Here is a 17,074-nt window from a genome sequence, read left to right as displayed (position 1 = left end):
CCCCCGTTTTGCCCCTCCTCCTCTGCCCCTTGCCTCACCCCCCCTGTAGCCCTCCTTGGATGCGCCGCCCTTTCAGCCTCTCTCCCCCCCCCCCCCCCCCCCCCCCCCCCCCCCCCCCCTTGCCTTCCTTTTGCCCCCTTTTTCCCGCCGTCGCCCCCCTTTCTCTTTCCTCTCCCGCTTTCAGCGCCCCCACTCCCTCCCTCCCTCCCCCTCCCCCCCCCCCACACCCCCCCCCCCCCCCCCCCCCCCCCCCCCCCCCCCCCGGCGGCCTTCCCGGGTCTCCGCCTTCCCTCCTCCACAGCTTCTCCCCGTTTTCCTTCCCCTCCTATTCTTGCAGGTTCTTCTGGGCGTTTTCCTTTTGGCAAGTCTCAACATTTTCTGATCTTCACCCTTACGACTCCATGGAAGCCACTCTGTCAACCATGACCGAGGCCGCCGTTGCTTGCTTATCTATACCATGCCTTTGGGGCGACCCCATCATTTAGCGAGTGGGGTACTCAGGCCTTCCGGGCCAATGCTTCATTTGCAAGCAGATGGGACACCTCGCTAGAGCTTGCCCTCGGCGCCAGTCCAGGAGACCGCCAATTGTGTTCCCCCCTCCCTCCCCCCCACCCCCCGGTTCCCGTTCAGATCCTCACCAAGGGGTAGAGACAGAGGTAGGCTCCTAGGTAGCGGAGCACTAGGTCCCGACCGCGAACGACCCAATTGCTGGAGAGTGGTGGACCGTTGGCCCGTGCCTGAGCCGTCAACCGGCTACCAGAGCTGAGCGTTGCAGCCGCATGTGCCAGGCTGGCATTGTACAGGAGGATTCGGTTCTGTCAGAGAACCGTCTCGAGCATTTATCACAGCACCCACCCGTTGGTGATGGGCCTCCTCTAGTCACGGAGAGGGTCCCTCCGGCCCCTCTGGTTTGGCGGCCGCTTCCCCCCCTCCGGCTCTCAGTGTCCAGAGAGGCTAGTAGACCCCACTGAGCCCCGGATTAGCCTCTCCCAGCAGCCTGCCTCCCCGATGGATCACTCCTAGCCGCACCCTTCTCCTACTTCTCCGCCTGCCCCTGCCCCCTCCCCCCCCCCCTCACCCCCCCCTCACCCCCTCCTCTTCCATCTTCGCCCCCGGTTCTTCCCACAGTAGTCCCTTCTGTGCTGTCTTTCTCATCAAAGCCTGCTCTCCCCCTCCCTCCGCCTCCCTAGAGCACTCTCATTCTACAAGAGATGTAGCCTCATCCTCCTGTGTGTTGGACGCGGAGAGACTATGGATCTTCTCCTGTGACATGTAAGCACTTGAGTGTCATGCTTTCAAGTGCTACCCATTAGCACTCCCTATTACTTGCTTGGACAAACATGTCTTGTAAAGAGATTCTTGAAGCTGCTTTGCTAATTCATCCTCTTCTTTTGCAATCAATTGGTAAACATTCTTGGGAACTGGTTGTGCCTGGCAATGGGCTCTATTACACTTCTTTGGGGAGGTAAACCATAAGGTAACTAATAGGAAAACACATGAGAAAATTCAGCAAGTAACTTCAGTAAAACCCTTTTCCAAAATCTTCAGATGGATGAATGAACTGAATTTTGTCTCTTTACTTATGGAAATTTGCATTAAATGACATTTTGGTTTACGAACATAAAAAATCATCGTAATGAGATAAAAAAATTCATTTCAATCAACACATGACAAGCAACATATTCCGATGAATAAAGCAAAGCTTTACACATAACACGATTGAGCATATGACTTTCATTATCAGGAGTAGTTACAAACAACTTTTAGATGGGCTCCAATAAGTCTAATTGCAAAGTTGTATCTGCCATGATGAGCAAAGCTTGTCCTATGATCAACAAGATGAGCATTAGGGGTTTCACTATTCAGTCAAATTTGTAAAGGAACTGTCACAGGAAATGCTTGAACTGGGAGGTAGAAACGTGTTTCTACGTGGTGAATTTGCAGAAATGTTAGGAAACGGGAGAATGGGGCCATGTCACACAGAAACGCGTTTTCTTTCTCTCTCTCTCTCTCTCTCTCTCTCTCTCTCTCTCTCTCTCTCTCTCTCTCTCTCTCTCCCTCTCTATCTATTTGGAAACGTTCGTTTCCTGTGAAGTCACGTTTTTTTAATATATAAAAGTGACTTGTAAAAAAAAACGCGACCTGCAAAAAAAACGCGACCATCAATTTTTTTTCTTCCAAAAAGAGCCTTCTATTAAGTATGAAAAAGACATACAACAATCACAGCTATAAGCTGAAAAAGAATAGAATCACCCCAATATGTAAGGTGATTTCAACCACTGAGGAGCATCATGATGCCATGAAAGACCTGTGGTACTAGAGGAAAAGAAGATGCCATGATCCCACTCTCGCATAAATATCACGCCCTTTGCCTACGCAGAACGAGAGGGCCCCTGAATACGAGCCCAAGTAGCCATAAGAGTATGGATGATATCACCCCATATAGTACTAATGCACTGAGACCCAAAAATCTAGACACCCTCAATAGATCCGTGCATCTAGCTCTCGAGATCTACCATGCTATAATACTGGCAACAATCCCAAGTGGTGTCAGTCCTCTGTCTAGGGGTGAGGGACATCTTGCAATAAACCATGCTGGGCAATACCTCTACGAATGAAAATAGTAGAATTTGTACCATTGCCCTCATAAAAAAGCTGCGGACCGGACTGGGAGAGCCAAACGTGTTTTTAAAAGGTGACCTGCAAAAAAATAAACGTTAGCCAAGCCCAATGTTATCAAAAAAAAAAATTAAACGTTAGCAATAGCCAGCTTAACGTTCAAGAATTTTTTTATAAAACCCACCTTCTCGGTACTTGTTACTTGCAGAGAGTACAGTGCACACAAGTACAAGCCTTACACTGAGTACAAGTACAAGCTTAAGCCTCGTAGTACACTTTTACAGTGAAAGCACAATTTCTTTTTTTTTTCTTCGTGAAATGGTGTTTTATATTATATGTAAAAATGTACATGAGCCACATGGCTCACACAGAACCTATGGCCCCAAAAAAAACCCCCACAAAAGATCCTCTAAAGGATCATGACCATGCAAACCTGTATACTAATAAGAAAGCCTCCTAGCCAAATAAGCATCCCAGATAAAAGCATCAAAGATGAGCCAGCCAAGCCGCCGTAGACCATAACGAAATAACATCTGCATTCAGTAGCTGGGCTGAGAGAAGAGAAGAAAACGGCCAAAGCAGCAAACCGCGGACACGTAGAATGTGCCCATGTATTCCAGACAAGGAATCAAAGATGAACCCATTCCGTGTAGTCCAAATATGCTAAAGTCCTGTCCATCTAAGGAAATGGAATATCACAAGGTGACTGTTTGAAGTAATGACTTGAGGACAAATCCCAAATATCCACTGATGAGCCGAAACAGTAGACCTCTCTACTGCCTCCCAAACGCGAGAGACAAAAGACCAAATCTGACGGGCCACTGGACAACTCATGAACAGATGCATAACTGTTTCAGTGCATGTCGTGCAGAAGAAGCAAGAGGCCAATGTAATGGTAACCCTCCCACCAACATCCTCCAAATGAAAACCTTACCTTGGTAAGGGAGTTTAGACTGCCAACCACGCATAAGAGTTTTCTGCCACCATGATTTAGACTTGTGCAATCCCCACACCTTATTGGCCTTGGCTGAAACCCAATCTTTCTTTGATACGAGCTTATGATAGACCTGGTTAGCTGAAAGTGATATCAAGTCACCAGATTTACATAGTGCCCAATCAAGCCAAGGCCGATCTGCAGATGGCCGAGGCAATGGAGTAAAAGGCTCAACTGCATGCCTGATGTCAACCCATAGTGGCTGAAATGTCCGAGGAACCCTAAAGTGCTGCTGAATACGACGAAACGAATATGGCCTGTCATGACCAGGTATCACAGCATCTCGGATTCTAACCAAGCCTAACCTGACCATGCGGTTGAGTCGTATGCGTGAAGCATCTCTGTCTGGCCAAACAATGACACGGGACTCCACAAATGTTTCGAACTGCAAAGAGTTCAAAAGTAGTCTTTCATGACCAGGATCCCACCGAGCCATTCTTTCTCTCTCTCTCTCTCTCTCACACACACTCTCTCTCTCTCTCTCTCACACACACACACATACACACACTCTCTCTCTCTCTCTCTCTCACACACACACATACACACACACATTCCGTCTCTCTTTCACACACACACACACACACATTCTCTCTCTCTCTCTCTCTCTCTCTCTCTCTCTCTCTCTCTCTCGCCCATTGACGGAAGCGGGGGAGGCATTTTCTTATTGGCGGAAGCGGGGGTGGCATTAGTGCTTGGCAGAAGTGGGGGAGGCACTTTCTATTAATTCCAAGCAATGTGAGTGACAAAATTTTCATACAGTTGATGCATTTTTTTCTCATGCATTTGTGTATATTTAATTATGTGAGTCCTACAGCGTACTGAAGTATTTGTTTTCGCGCATTAAGTTGTACACGTGTCATTTCCTGCCGTTTCCGTTTCCTTTAATTGGCCCGGTCTTGTTTCCTATACCTGGCCCGCCGGCCCCGGTCTGTTTCCCGGTCCTAGTGACTTTGCTGCCATCAGAAACAAGTTATTATGGTCGTGCTTGTGCAAATTCATTCAAAGACTTTGGATTTTGTAATTAAAAGCGGTGTGTTAAGAAACACCATATTGTTGTTGGTAAAAGATTAGCCTAGTGGCCTATTGCAACGTGTCGCCTAGCAGGGGCATCCATTCTAACCCTGACATGTAAGTCTAATATATAACCCACAACTAACATAACAGCGTATTGCTAATCAAGGTTGTTGATTTGACATGATTTTCAGGCACATTACAATACATTGACACATTCGGATGATTTTGTGATGGGAGTAAGTGCTTAACTTAAAGCAATAAATGATTATAACATGATTGGGTAGAGGATAATTAGGACCTCTCCTACCTTAAAAACAGTAAATGATTGGATAGAGAATAAATAAATAGGAGCTCTTCCACAGTAATAAGTAAATAATTCCAACTGCTATGTTAGTCTCTTAAGTGCTCAAGGGCATGCTAACACAAAAGTGATCTTAGATACATCTTACTTGCTGAGTTGACTCTTTGATTAGATGATGGAGTTGAGTTTTTAGCTTAGAGAGGGTCGGTTTTTCACTTCAATGGTAAGTGTAAAGAATTGATCATGCATGTTGCTTTGCAGAGAGTTCCTTCTTTGCTACCCTTCTCACATTTCTGAATGCTCTCTTTTTATCCCATTTGATTCTCTTTCGTTGCCTCACCCATTTACCCTTCTCCATGCTCATGGCAACAATTTTTTCCATATTTGGATAAATGGAAAAAGGAATTATAGGTGGTGGTTGCCTCTTGCATTTGTGAGTGATGAAGATCACATGAGAGTCAAAGATCCTTTGTGGCGCTGTGTTTTTGCTGTATATGTATTTTTGATTTTTCCCTAGTCTTTAGTTGTATGTACCAGGCATCTCATCAATGACTAAGCATATTGTCCCGTTTCCGGACATAACGAGGCTAGCATGAGGCTGCACAATTTACTTAGTGGGAACAGGATTATGGGCTATATAGTTGGGTTGTGGCTCATTGTTATGAAAGTTCCTTTGTGGGACTTTGACTGAAAGGTCTCCATAGACCAAGCCCAAGGATCATATGACCTAGAATGAAACCCTAGTGAGGTTTCAAAGACGGGACATTTACACATCGCATGACCGTGATAGATTGTGGCTAGCGACTCACCACCCAATTGTAGAGTCCTCCGGACTCACACTTGAGCTTGAGGTTTGAGTGCTGTGAGCTTGCTTGGTAGCGATGGCACCAACCTAGCGTCCCATACCACTAGGCCGAACCACCCACCTTGCAACTCCATGGCGATGAGGCGCACGCCCCTGGTAGCCCTCTTGTCTACTGCATGGATACCTCAATAACTCATAAGTTCCCCCAAGGTCACTTTTATAGCAATAGCCTAGCTATTATTGGCCCTTGCTTTTAGTTATAAGCTTTCTTGCTTTATTTCTAAGATTTTAGCCATTATTAGGCCTAGGCAATTAATTATAAGATCTTAGCCAATCTAGACTTCATTGTGCTAGCGCTCTTAGCCCACATGTGAACCTTCTGGGTCCCCATGTCTGAGCTTAGCCCTAACATGGGTTAGACCACGTCCCTAGCCCTAACCCTAGCTATCAGGACATAACATAGGCCTTGGAAATGGGTCCTCCCAAGGCTTGAGCTTGGTTAGCCCATTGGATAGTTACATCGTTGATTGTGGTGAGGATTGGGAGTGCATGGTATGATGTACATACCTGGAGGCTAGCATGAGGCTGAACAATTTACTTACTGTGAACTGGATTATGGGCTATGTAGTTGGGTTGTGGCTCATTGTTATGAAAGTGTATGCCTTGAGGCTAGCATTAAGCCGAACAATTTGCTTAGTGTGAACCGGATTATGGGCTATGTAGTTGGGTTGTGGCTCATTGTTATGAAAGTTCCTTTGTGAGACTTAGACCTTGGGTAAGGGGCCTCCCAAGGCTCGAGCTTGGCTAGTCCACTGGATAGCCTAATCACTGATAGTCGTGAGGATTGGGAGTGCATGGTATTGGATGTGCATGCCATGAGGGTGTGGACTAGGCTAGGGTTGTGTGGTCTCCAGCTCAGGGGTGGCTTCCTGTTGTACTGGGTATCGAGCCTACGGTTGGTTGGCGAGTGTTAGCTGAACCCATTGATTGTCCTCTTGGTTATGTTGATGCGTACGTGACCATGGATTGCAGGTACGTGGATAGCTTCATGGATATTCTTATGTGTATGTGGATCTTGGGTGGGCATCCAGGCAATTGCAAATCTTGTCCATGCCTAGCAATAAAGCTTACTTTGGAACTTCCTGTCAATGTGTAGCCATCATTTTGAGAAGTGTGTTGGGATGGGAGCCTACTTCCACAACCCCTTCCAAATGTACCGAGCAGCCTGGAGATCCTATAGGAAGTGGCACTCTGTTTCAGCATTGTGAACGATGTGGTTGCCCCAGAGGATGGTGAAAACTCATTCACCAGGGCAGCATACAGTGGTTGAATACCACGAACAACTTCACCCGAAGACCTTTCAGCTAGAAGGCACCATTGCTACCATGTGCGGATGCTGAGGGTAAATCCTCATGTTGTTTAACTCACCTACGGGGCTTATTTATAAACTATCTTAGATGTATTACTCTCTCTCTCATGGAGAGACAGTGCTTCCAGGCCCACTTCCAGGAGCCGAGGACCAAGATGTGGCTATTTGACACCTTGGTCACTCCGGGATAGACTGAGGATGGATCGCCTCCCCCCACTCCAGTATGACTTGGACTCCCCATTCATGAGGCTCTCTCAGGATGACAGGAACCGGGTGATCAGATATGATTTTTGGGACTATACATAGCGGATACGTGGATCACAACACATGAGCCACTCTCACACAAACGACAATACTACATGGATACTTGCATGAGGCTTACAGAGGATGGTTTCATACTGAGGGCCATATATCTTGACATATACATGTCACATGCCGTGTGGATTGCAGTGGGCCAGTTGCGGGTGTCATCGCACCGCATGAGGATAGAGACATGGAGAGCCATGCAGATACCTCATGAGGAGAGGATATGCACTATGTGCCAGCACGAGGTCAAGTCAGAGGAGCACTTCATATGCAGATGCACCGTATATTATGAGATTCGAGGGAGGTTCCATTGTCTCTCCAGAGAGGGGTTGGACCCTTATCTAGGATCATGGATTACGCAGATTAGCAGTGCTTGGGCCTCTTCCTACTAGAGCTTCATTGCCACAGAGACTCGCTGATTAGGGAGTCGACACCCCATGGGAGACACCCACCCAGCCCTAGGCGATCATCACTCAGTTCTTCCGACCACAAGAGGATGCCCCACCAGCTATGGATGACATACCCACTGCCGCATCGAGCCACACATCCTTGAGTGCCCAACCCCCTGCCAGACCCCACTGTGGCGTGACTCTAGACCGGGCCACGGCACTACAACAAGCTCGACGCCCCACACTCCCTGGACCTCACTAGCAACATAGACATCAGCCCCAGCTTGCGGAGATCTTGGAGAGGCACGGAGCCACCTTCCCACGCCCGGCAGATATGCACGCCTCGCCCTTGAGTCCTCCCGACAGTTAGCTTTACAGGGAGACACGGCTTGTTGGTATGGACAAATGACATCTTGGTTCCAGGCACATGGTTTTAGCATGGACAGATTGCCTCCCTTCCAGTATTCTCTAGAGGCACCCTCTCCCACTCTCACACGGACAGAGATTACCAGACTCATCCGTTAGGAATTAGTTCAGCTGGACATTAGAAGGACATGGATACAGCCAGCCGACTGAGGGAGCTGGGCATGAAGATGGCTTTCTCCAGAGAGCATTTTCTTCAGCTCACAGCAGATGGTTTTGTTATCAGACCTAGTTACATGGATGTAAACTTGTCTTATGCAGTACGCTGTGCTATTGGTCAGATTCGCACATCCTCACACCAGCTTGAGATTGAGATTGGCCGATATAGAGGTATACCAGCTGAGGCCAGGATATGTGGAGTATGCCATGGGGAGCCAGAGACAGAGCTGCATTATATATGCCATTGACTGCATACTATGAGATACGTGGTTGTTTCCACTATTTATTCAGAGAGGATTTTGGACCACTTTCCAGAGTCATGGGGTACCAGGACGAGAGGTGTTTGGGATTGTTCTTGCTTGAGCTGCGGAGATATAGAGATAGCCTGCTTAGGCCGCAGAGAGCCAGACTCAGAGGCACATTTTAGACTTCTTTAGTCCAACCACCACTGCGCCAGATGGACCATAGCAGCAGCAGGACATGGATACCGCCCACACCAGCGGTACACGGATTGATCGTGCGATTGAGCTTGGGTGGTCCATACGCCCACAACTACGGGGGAGGGCATCCGAGCATACACGGAGGTTGCAGCGGCGGATTCGGTTTATTCTTGCGAGATATGCGGGACACCCAGTCAGGGTGCTGACCACAGAGGATATTGAAGAGATTCGCCAGCGTCCGATGCGGCACATATTATGAGATGGAGGCACCTACATAGTGTACCCCCCCCGTCCCGCATGATATTGTATCCCCTCACTGTACTCCACTCACCTCCATAGCGTACCCTCCCCCCCTCACTATATTCACACCCAATAAGGGTTTCTATTTACCTTCCAGTTTCAGTTTCATTTTCTAGGTGCCAGTAGTATCATCTTTATTTTTTCATTTTCTGGTTTTTTATCCAGACATTGTATCAGATCCACCATGAATGTAACTTTTTGGTCTCATAGGTCATTATGGCCTTTTGAAGACGTTAATATAACATTTCATTTCATTTCTCTCTAGGCCGGTTGGAGTAGCAGTGGATCATGCTATCTTGTCCTTCACTCTCACATTTCAGTTCAGCACAGCTCCATTGGGACACGTCTCCACACACAATCGTTATACCTTTACGAGGGAGACTGACACCGTGTACACGAATGAGATATACAGACGCTTATGTGCCGAAGAGCCGGGACGGCCATTAGATGAGCTCACTCAGATATTGATAGAGACGCTTCATGCTGCAGCATCAGAGGCATATCCCCATAGTCAGCCTACACGGAGACGATCTGGGAACATGCCCGAGAACAGCTGGTATGATGAGGAGTGCAGAGAGATGAGGATCAGATTACAGAGAGAGGTGCTCATGGGTGTTACCACTCACAGATAGTCACGGATTACCTTCCAGCGCCTAGTGCGACGGAAGAAGAGGGCTTATCTTGCTCAGTTAGAGAGGGATTTGTATCAGCTATTTATGAGTCAGGACTCGGGCGAGGCATGGAGACTATTCCATGAGCATTCACCATCACCAGCCATTACCTCCACAGAGATTTGGGGTGAGTATGCAGCATCCCTATACACAGCACCAGGTCAGCCACCCCTACCAGACCCATCGGAGCCATGCCCAGAGACATAAGCTTTCTTTACTGCTGAGATGGTAAAGAAAGCTATTGACAGGATGAGGACAGGGAGAGCATATGATCATGATGGTTTGGTAGCCAGAGATATGCTTGCAGAGCTTATTGCTATGATGTTTAACCGAGCCATGTGTGAGGGTTTTCCTGAGCCTTGGAATATGTCCACGATTGTGCCTATCTTCAAGTAAGGGGATCCCATGCTTCCTAGGAATTATCGTACCATCATGATTGGTCACACATTGGCTACATTATATGCATCTATTCTTGAGCAGGAGTTGAGTAGATGGGTAGAGAGAGGGCATACGTGCATCAGGGCAGGCAAGGTTCAGGAGAGGTTTCTCCACTCTTGACCACATATCTTGACACTCAGAGCTATTATTGAGGAGGGCAGATCATATGGCAGGAGAATTTATTGTTGCTTTGTGGATTTCCGCAAAGCTTTTGACACAGTACCGAGAGCCAGACTGATGCGCAGACTACAGGAGATGGGAGTGCCCACAGAGCTGATTTGGGGAATCATGGCTTTATACAGGACAGTTGTGGGGCAGGTACGTACTACTCAAGGTATATCTGAGATGGTGCACTCCACTATTGGGGTGAAACAAGGCTGCCCCCTTTCTCCCACCTTATTTGGGATGTATGCGGATGAGGTTTCGGACTATGTAGAGCGGGAGGGTGACAGAGGAGCACAGCTAGCAGGGACACAGATTCTGCTGTTATTGTATGCTGATGATATTGTGTTGATCTCAGATTCTCCAGAGGGGATGCAGTGTCATTTGGATGCAGTGCACACGTTTACACAGGATAGTGGATTGTCTGTTAACCTTGGTAAAACCAAGGTGATGGTGTTTAACACCACAGCACAGTAGGTTAGGAGGTCAGCACCCACCTTTACATATGGTCAGGAGACAGTGGAGTATACAGATGCATATACTTTCCTTGGTGTGGTTTTTAGTGGCCCACTATTTTCCTTGAGGAGAGCAGCGGAGACCAGATTGACCAGAGCTTATGCAGCATTGAGGAGACTAAAGAGGATGTGTTCGGCAGGTTCAGTTTCAGGAACCTCAAACAAAGCTCTAGCTCTTTGACACTTTGGTCACTTCAGCCATGCTGTATGGAGTGGAGATATGGGGACCCTCAGTGGATCACCACAGCCGAGCTCATAGCACTGATGGATGGAGATGTATGGAGAGGCCCTTGGTTTCTATAATTTCCCGGATGATTAGGGCCAAGGCCTCCTTACCGCATGATATTATACGTGCAGAGATGGCTGCCTCCCCATTGGTAGTAGAGGCACTCACTCGATCAGTCTCCTTTATACATAGCACTTGGGCTCTCCCTAGAGACAGATATGCTCACTTAGTCTTCACGACAGTTGGCATCACAGGGAGACGGATCATGTTGGTATGCACAGATGACAGCTTGGTTCCAACTGCATGGCTTTAGTATGGACAGGCTACCTCCATTTCAGTACTCCCTGGATGCACCCTCCCTCTCTCTCACACGGGCAGAGATTACCAGACTTATCAGGCAGGACTTGACTCAGCTCGACACTAGGAGGACATGGATACAGCCGACACATGAGCTTGGTACGAAGATGGCTTTCTATAGAGATCATCTTCTCCAGCTCACAGAGGATGGGTTTGTGATTAGACCCAGCTACATGGATACTCATCTTTCTCATGGGGTACAGTGTGCTATTGATCAGATGTGCACATCCTCACACCAACTAGAGATTGAGACTGGCAGATTTAGAGAAGTACCAGCTAAGGCCAGGATTTGTCAGTTGTGCCAGATGGAGCCAGAGACAGAGTTATTAAGAGACTAAGGTTATGTAGAAGGGGAAGAGAACGGTGTGAGTGTGAATGGACTTAAGGTCCACTAGCTCACCTATTTAAAGGTGGAGCTATGAGGCATTTTGTATGGAACAAGGCCTAGTTGTATTCATAAACAACTTAATAAGCAAGATATTATTCTTGTATTTTGTGAGTTCTTCTCCTCCACACACTTGATCTAGCATGAGCACCACGTTTTCTCAACATGGTATCTAGAGCTGGTGTAGATTAGGTCATTTTTCTCCATTTTTTCTTATCTATTCACTTGTGGAGCTCAACCCTCTGCTGTTGGAGGCCTTCCAGCAGCTTGTAGAGGGCATATCTCTCAGAAATTTCTTCATGGGAGATGTAGAGGAGACCTAGGCGCTTCAGTTCGTACGGCCACTCGCTTGAATGCTTCACTCTCCATCGCGGCATTTCGTCTGTAGCAGCCCGGCGCCATTTTCCTGTAACGCAACTGGTCGTACGCAAATACGCCTTCTATGGTACATTATAAGCCACATTAGCTTAGGGCTTTTGAAGCCCTAAGCCTCATGAGTCTACAGCTCAATTTATAGCTCCAATGGAGGTCTAACGCGCCGGCTACAACAAAAAAAACCAAGCGCCTCTTCTCTTTCTCCATGAAGCTTTCCATTAAAGCTTCAAGTGATTTTTTCTTGCTCTAATCACCTTCTCCCTTGCTCTAATCATCCAAGTGATGATGTGAATGTTTGTTGCTGAGCTTTCTCTTGAGTTTGAAGCGGTGCCAACCACATGAGGTATCCATAAACCTCATTCTCATCAAGCTCCATCATCATCAACTTTCAAGCTTTCAAAGCTTTCAAAATGTGCTTATGAGCACTAATAGTGTTGTTTAACACTAATTAAGCTGTTAATCCAACAAAGGAAAGTTATTATAAAGTGTTCTTAAACACTAATAGTGTTATTAAACACTAATGGTGAACTAATCACCAAAATAAGTATCATTTGACACTAAAAATGTGCTTTTAAGCACTAATTGTGTTTTTTAAACACTAATGGTGATCTTAATCACCAAACAAAGTGTTGCTTAACACTAATGTGGTCTTAACCATCAAAGGAGGAGGTCTTTCACACTAAGGAGGCTCTTCTTCATCAACATTGGAGGCCGGGCACACACCATAAGTGCCACATTACAAGTCTTTATCGTCAACCCGTTTCTTCCAAAGAGAAATGGTGCAACCATGAACCATTGTCTTCATCCCATAAGCCAAGAGGTTGAAGATTTCTGGTTTTTCATCATAAAACTCATTATTTTGAGTGGTTTTAAAGTTGGGCACATGTACACTAAGTGCTCATCTTCAATGTTTATGTGTATTACCCTTGAGGCTCTTCTTTGTAAGAGACATAGGCATGTCATAAGCCATATGCTCTCATTTTCCAAGCCCAAGGCATGTTATTCCGTTGCATATTCAACATTTTCATCGTCTAAGATGAGTTGTTTACTCACTCTCATTAAGCTCGTATCTTCAAACCCTAATGGGTATCATGTAACCAACATGCACAAAAGTTGTTGTAATTGTGGAGTAGACAGTGCCCTTGACCAATTCATAAGGCAAGTGGTAAGACCCTCCCTTTCCCTTTCCCACATAAATATACCTCAAGGGTGGCAGCCTTGTTTTGATCATTGTGTGAGAATGGTCAAGGTGAAAAGCATGTGGAAGCAATGGCATGTATGTCTAAAGCATGTCAACTACAAGAAGTCAAGCAAGCACAAAGAGGGGTGCACCATCATTAAGGTGTACATCTTCATCGACATCAAATAAAGACTTAGATGGCATCATTGTATTAGCCTCTAAGGCTCTAGGAACATATTTGTAAATCCTAGATAACCACACCTATATTCCAAACCTTGTACGCCTAATGTTATAAAGGCATCCTATGTCCAATACCACCTATTCCATTCTTTCATAGTTGGTATTGAGGGGGGGGTATTAAGAGACTAAGGTTATGTAGAAGGAGAAGAGAAGGGTGTGAGTGTGAATGGACTTAAGGTCCACTAGCTCACCTATTTAAAGGTGGAGCTATGAGGCATTTTGTATGGAGCAAGGCCTAGTTGTATTCATAAACAACTTAATAAGCAAGATATTATTCTTGTATTTTGTGAGTTCTTCTCCTCCACACACTTGATCTAGCATGAGCACCACGTTTTCTCAACAAGAGTTACATTACATATGTCACTGTCCAGTATATTATGAGATACGAGGCCGTTTTCACTGCTTGTTCAGAGAGGGTTTCGGACCACTTTCCAGAGTCATGAGATACCAGGATCAGAGATGCCTCCGATTATACTTGCTGGAGCTGCGTAGACATAGAGAGGGTCTCTTGAGAGGGAGGGGATCAGAGAGGGAGAGACACCTACAGAGGTAGATTACAGACTTCTTTCGACCAGAGATTAAGCAGTCAGGCCAGCCGGCATTGCAGCTAGCCCCAAAGTATAGCCGCACCAGAGGTACACTGATTGATCAGGCTATAGAGCTGGGGCAGTCCAGGCGTCCCAAGATGAGAGGCCCATCCCGACACCGGCGGAGACTACAACAGAGGATTAAGACCATACTAGCACGGCATGGGAGACGTCCAGTCAGAGTACTCACCATGGAGGACATTAAGGATATCCGCCATCGACCGATGAGAGACATCTTTGGATAGTGATGTATATGATGCTTACCTTTGTTGCTAGAGTTTTCCTTCCCAGATGTTACCCATTAGGAGCTCCTAGTACCTTACTTTTCCTCATAGTTGTTGTTTCAGTTTCAGTTAGTTGTTTAGTTGTTTTAGCTTTTCTTACACAGACATTGTATCAGATCCACCAATTGTTGTAACCTTTTTGGCCTCATAGGTCATTTCATTTCTCTCTCTCTCTCAACCCCTAGAGGGGGAACAGGATGGTAAGACAACCTTTCACACCCCCAAGAAGGCACCAAATGCCTACCGCAAAACACTGAGGGAAGGTATCATGTCCCTTGGCTCACGAAGGATTACGAAGATGGCCCGACGAGATGAGGCCCTTTATGAGGAGCTACAGCTTCACATAAGGACATAGATGAACACCATGCGACAGGAGCTTGAAAAGGAATGGACCAAGCAGATGCATGCCCAAAGGAAAGTGATATACGAAACAATGAAGGAAGAGATATATGTCCAATTGAAGGGAGAAATGCAAGCCTAAGTATGGGTTGAGATGGAATTAGCCCAAGCCTTGATGCACACGGAAATGAAAAAAGAGATGCAGAAATGGAAGGATGACATGCTCCGAGAGATTGGCACAACAGTTGCATCGTACGAAGGCACTTTGAAGACATCTATGGCTAACCGCGAAAAGACATCACAGAAATGCAAAACACTTTGGAATCATGTAAGGCAAAAGTGGCTGTAGGTGAGAAGGAAATGCATTCATGGGCTGAAATTGCCACTGCCACAAAGAAACAAATTGAGGAAGTCAACCCATGGATTGAAGTAGTACAAAAACAGAAGGATACACCAATCAATAAAGTAGAGGTGATGAATGCTACATTGAAAGAGGAAGCCAAGAGACAAGCACGTGCCTTACATGTCCGTGTAGTTGGGTGGGATGATAAGGGAAATCCCCAAGAGGTTGCAAAAGCTCTTGCAACAAAAATTGGAGCCACCATTACCGGAGCATGGTGAGTAGGCAGAGATAAAACCAGGGCGAAGATATTGATCATCAGGTTTGGTGACTTGGAGAAGAAGAAGGCCTTCCTCTCCAAAAGGATGGCCCTTAAGGGGGAAGAGATTTATTTGGATGAGGACCTTACACCGGCACAGATAGCACACCGGAAGGAACACATGCCCTGTGTGCTTGAGGCAACGAAAGAGGGGAAATGGGCGGTATACAGAGATGGCCGAGTCATCATTACGGAGAGGATGCCCGCTTGACGGTGCACGGCCTATTAGACCTTGTGATTCACGGTGTGGAATTGCAACGTAGCCCTTAGAACAAATGCAGGATACTCTGAGGATACTTTCAGACACAGTGATATTGCTATGTATACGGAGACCCATTAGTGCACAAACAAGAGGCTTCCTGACGTCCAGGGTTATAGATGGGAATCAGTTTTCCGCCCTCAGCCACGCACAGTGGGAGGTACCAAGGATCTGGAGGAGGCCGAGCCATGATGTACCTAGACAGAGGACCCTGACAGATTTCTTCGACACTAGCACCAGCAACCCAACCCACACACCTCCTGATACCTCCTCCATTGGGCCATCAGGGCACCGACCACGCTCCCAAGGAGTCACCACTGATAGAGCAGTTATCTTATGTCGTGCTCGTCGGCCACGCCCACCAGGATCCCGACCACGACATCCTCACCATCGCTAGATCAGAGCCATTATTGCTCGGCATCGGAGGCGCCTACCTCGCTTCTACGACCTCTCCATTCTAGACAGCCCCATGGCGGAGATACTTGATCTAAGGAGAGGGCAACACTTCAACTGATCAGCATACATGGATCTACCTGATATACATTTTTCAGTATTTTCCAGTATTTTCTTTTCAGTATCATCTCGGAGTCTTTTAGTTCTGTTCTTATAACTGTAGGACAATCAGGTTATTGTACTTTTTAGTCTCATTTAGTTGTTCTCTTTGATGAGACACCAACTTCAAATGTACTCTCAGTTTTGGTCTCATAGGCCACTATGGCCACTTAGAGACATTAATATATCATTTCATTTCTCTCTCTCTCTCTACTACTACACACACCACCATGGATATCTTCAAGCCTCCATAACCGTTGCCTATGATAACCCTAGTTTTAACAAATGGTATCAGAGCCATCAGTCTACCTTTGCATCGCCATCTACTTCCGCCTAGCTGTCGGAGCCGAGCCAAGCCTAAGCACCTCTGAACCCAAGTTGCTGCAACCTCTGAGCCAAGCCATCCCTCTATAATCCAAACACCTGTAAGTACGCATCCTTGTGCCACCCAATAGAGAGACCATGATATTCTATTTTTTACAAGATCATTTCTTCAAGACTCTGAAAACGCTCGCTGAAGCTCCCGCCTCCCCTCTCCCTGCTCGTCGTTCTGCCTAGCGCCTGTCACCCCCCCCTTCCTGCTCGCACCCCCGCCTGCCCATCGTTCTTTCCTCCCCTCCGCCTGCATTGCCCGCCGCCTGGGTTTTCTAGCCCCCCCCCCCCGCCTGCTTCCGCTGTTGCGCCCCCCCTTTTTTTTCTGTTCCGCCTCGCTTCCTCTCCTCGCGC

At 46.9% G+C, this 17,074-nt stretch overlaps 1 protein-coding gene across 5 annotated transcripts in view; it reads left to right on the top strand.

Moving 5' to 3' along the window:
- LOC147631063 (uncharacterized) overlaps nucleotides 1–17,074 on the top strand; it is a 199,467-nt gene that overhangs the window by 25,512 nt on the left and 156,881 nt on the right. For all 5 annotated transcript variants that reach the window (XM_086809385.1, XM_086809382.1, XM_086809384.1 and 2 more), the window contains one exon: nucleotides 4,819–4,863. In XM_086809385.1, coding sequence (XP_086665511.1) covers nucleotides 4,819–4,863 — 45 coding nt within the window. The remainder of the gene's footprint in view (nucleotides 1–4,818; nucleotides 4,864–17,074) is intronic.

The sequence above is a fragment of the Cibotium barometz genome, chromosome 15, assembly GCF_041138505.1.
Source record: "Cibotium barometz isolate CiBa-2024 chromosome 15, ASM4113850v1, whole genome shotgun sequence".
NCBI lineage: Eukaryota > Viridiplantae > Streptophyta > Polypodiopsida > Cyatheales > Cibotiaceae > Cibotium > Cibotium barometz.
The sequence above is the reverse complement of the archived record's forward strand: the minus strand, read 5'-3'. Positions and strand labels throughout refer to the sequence as shown.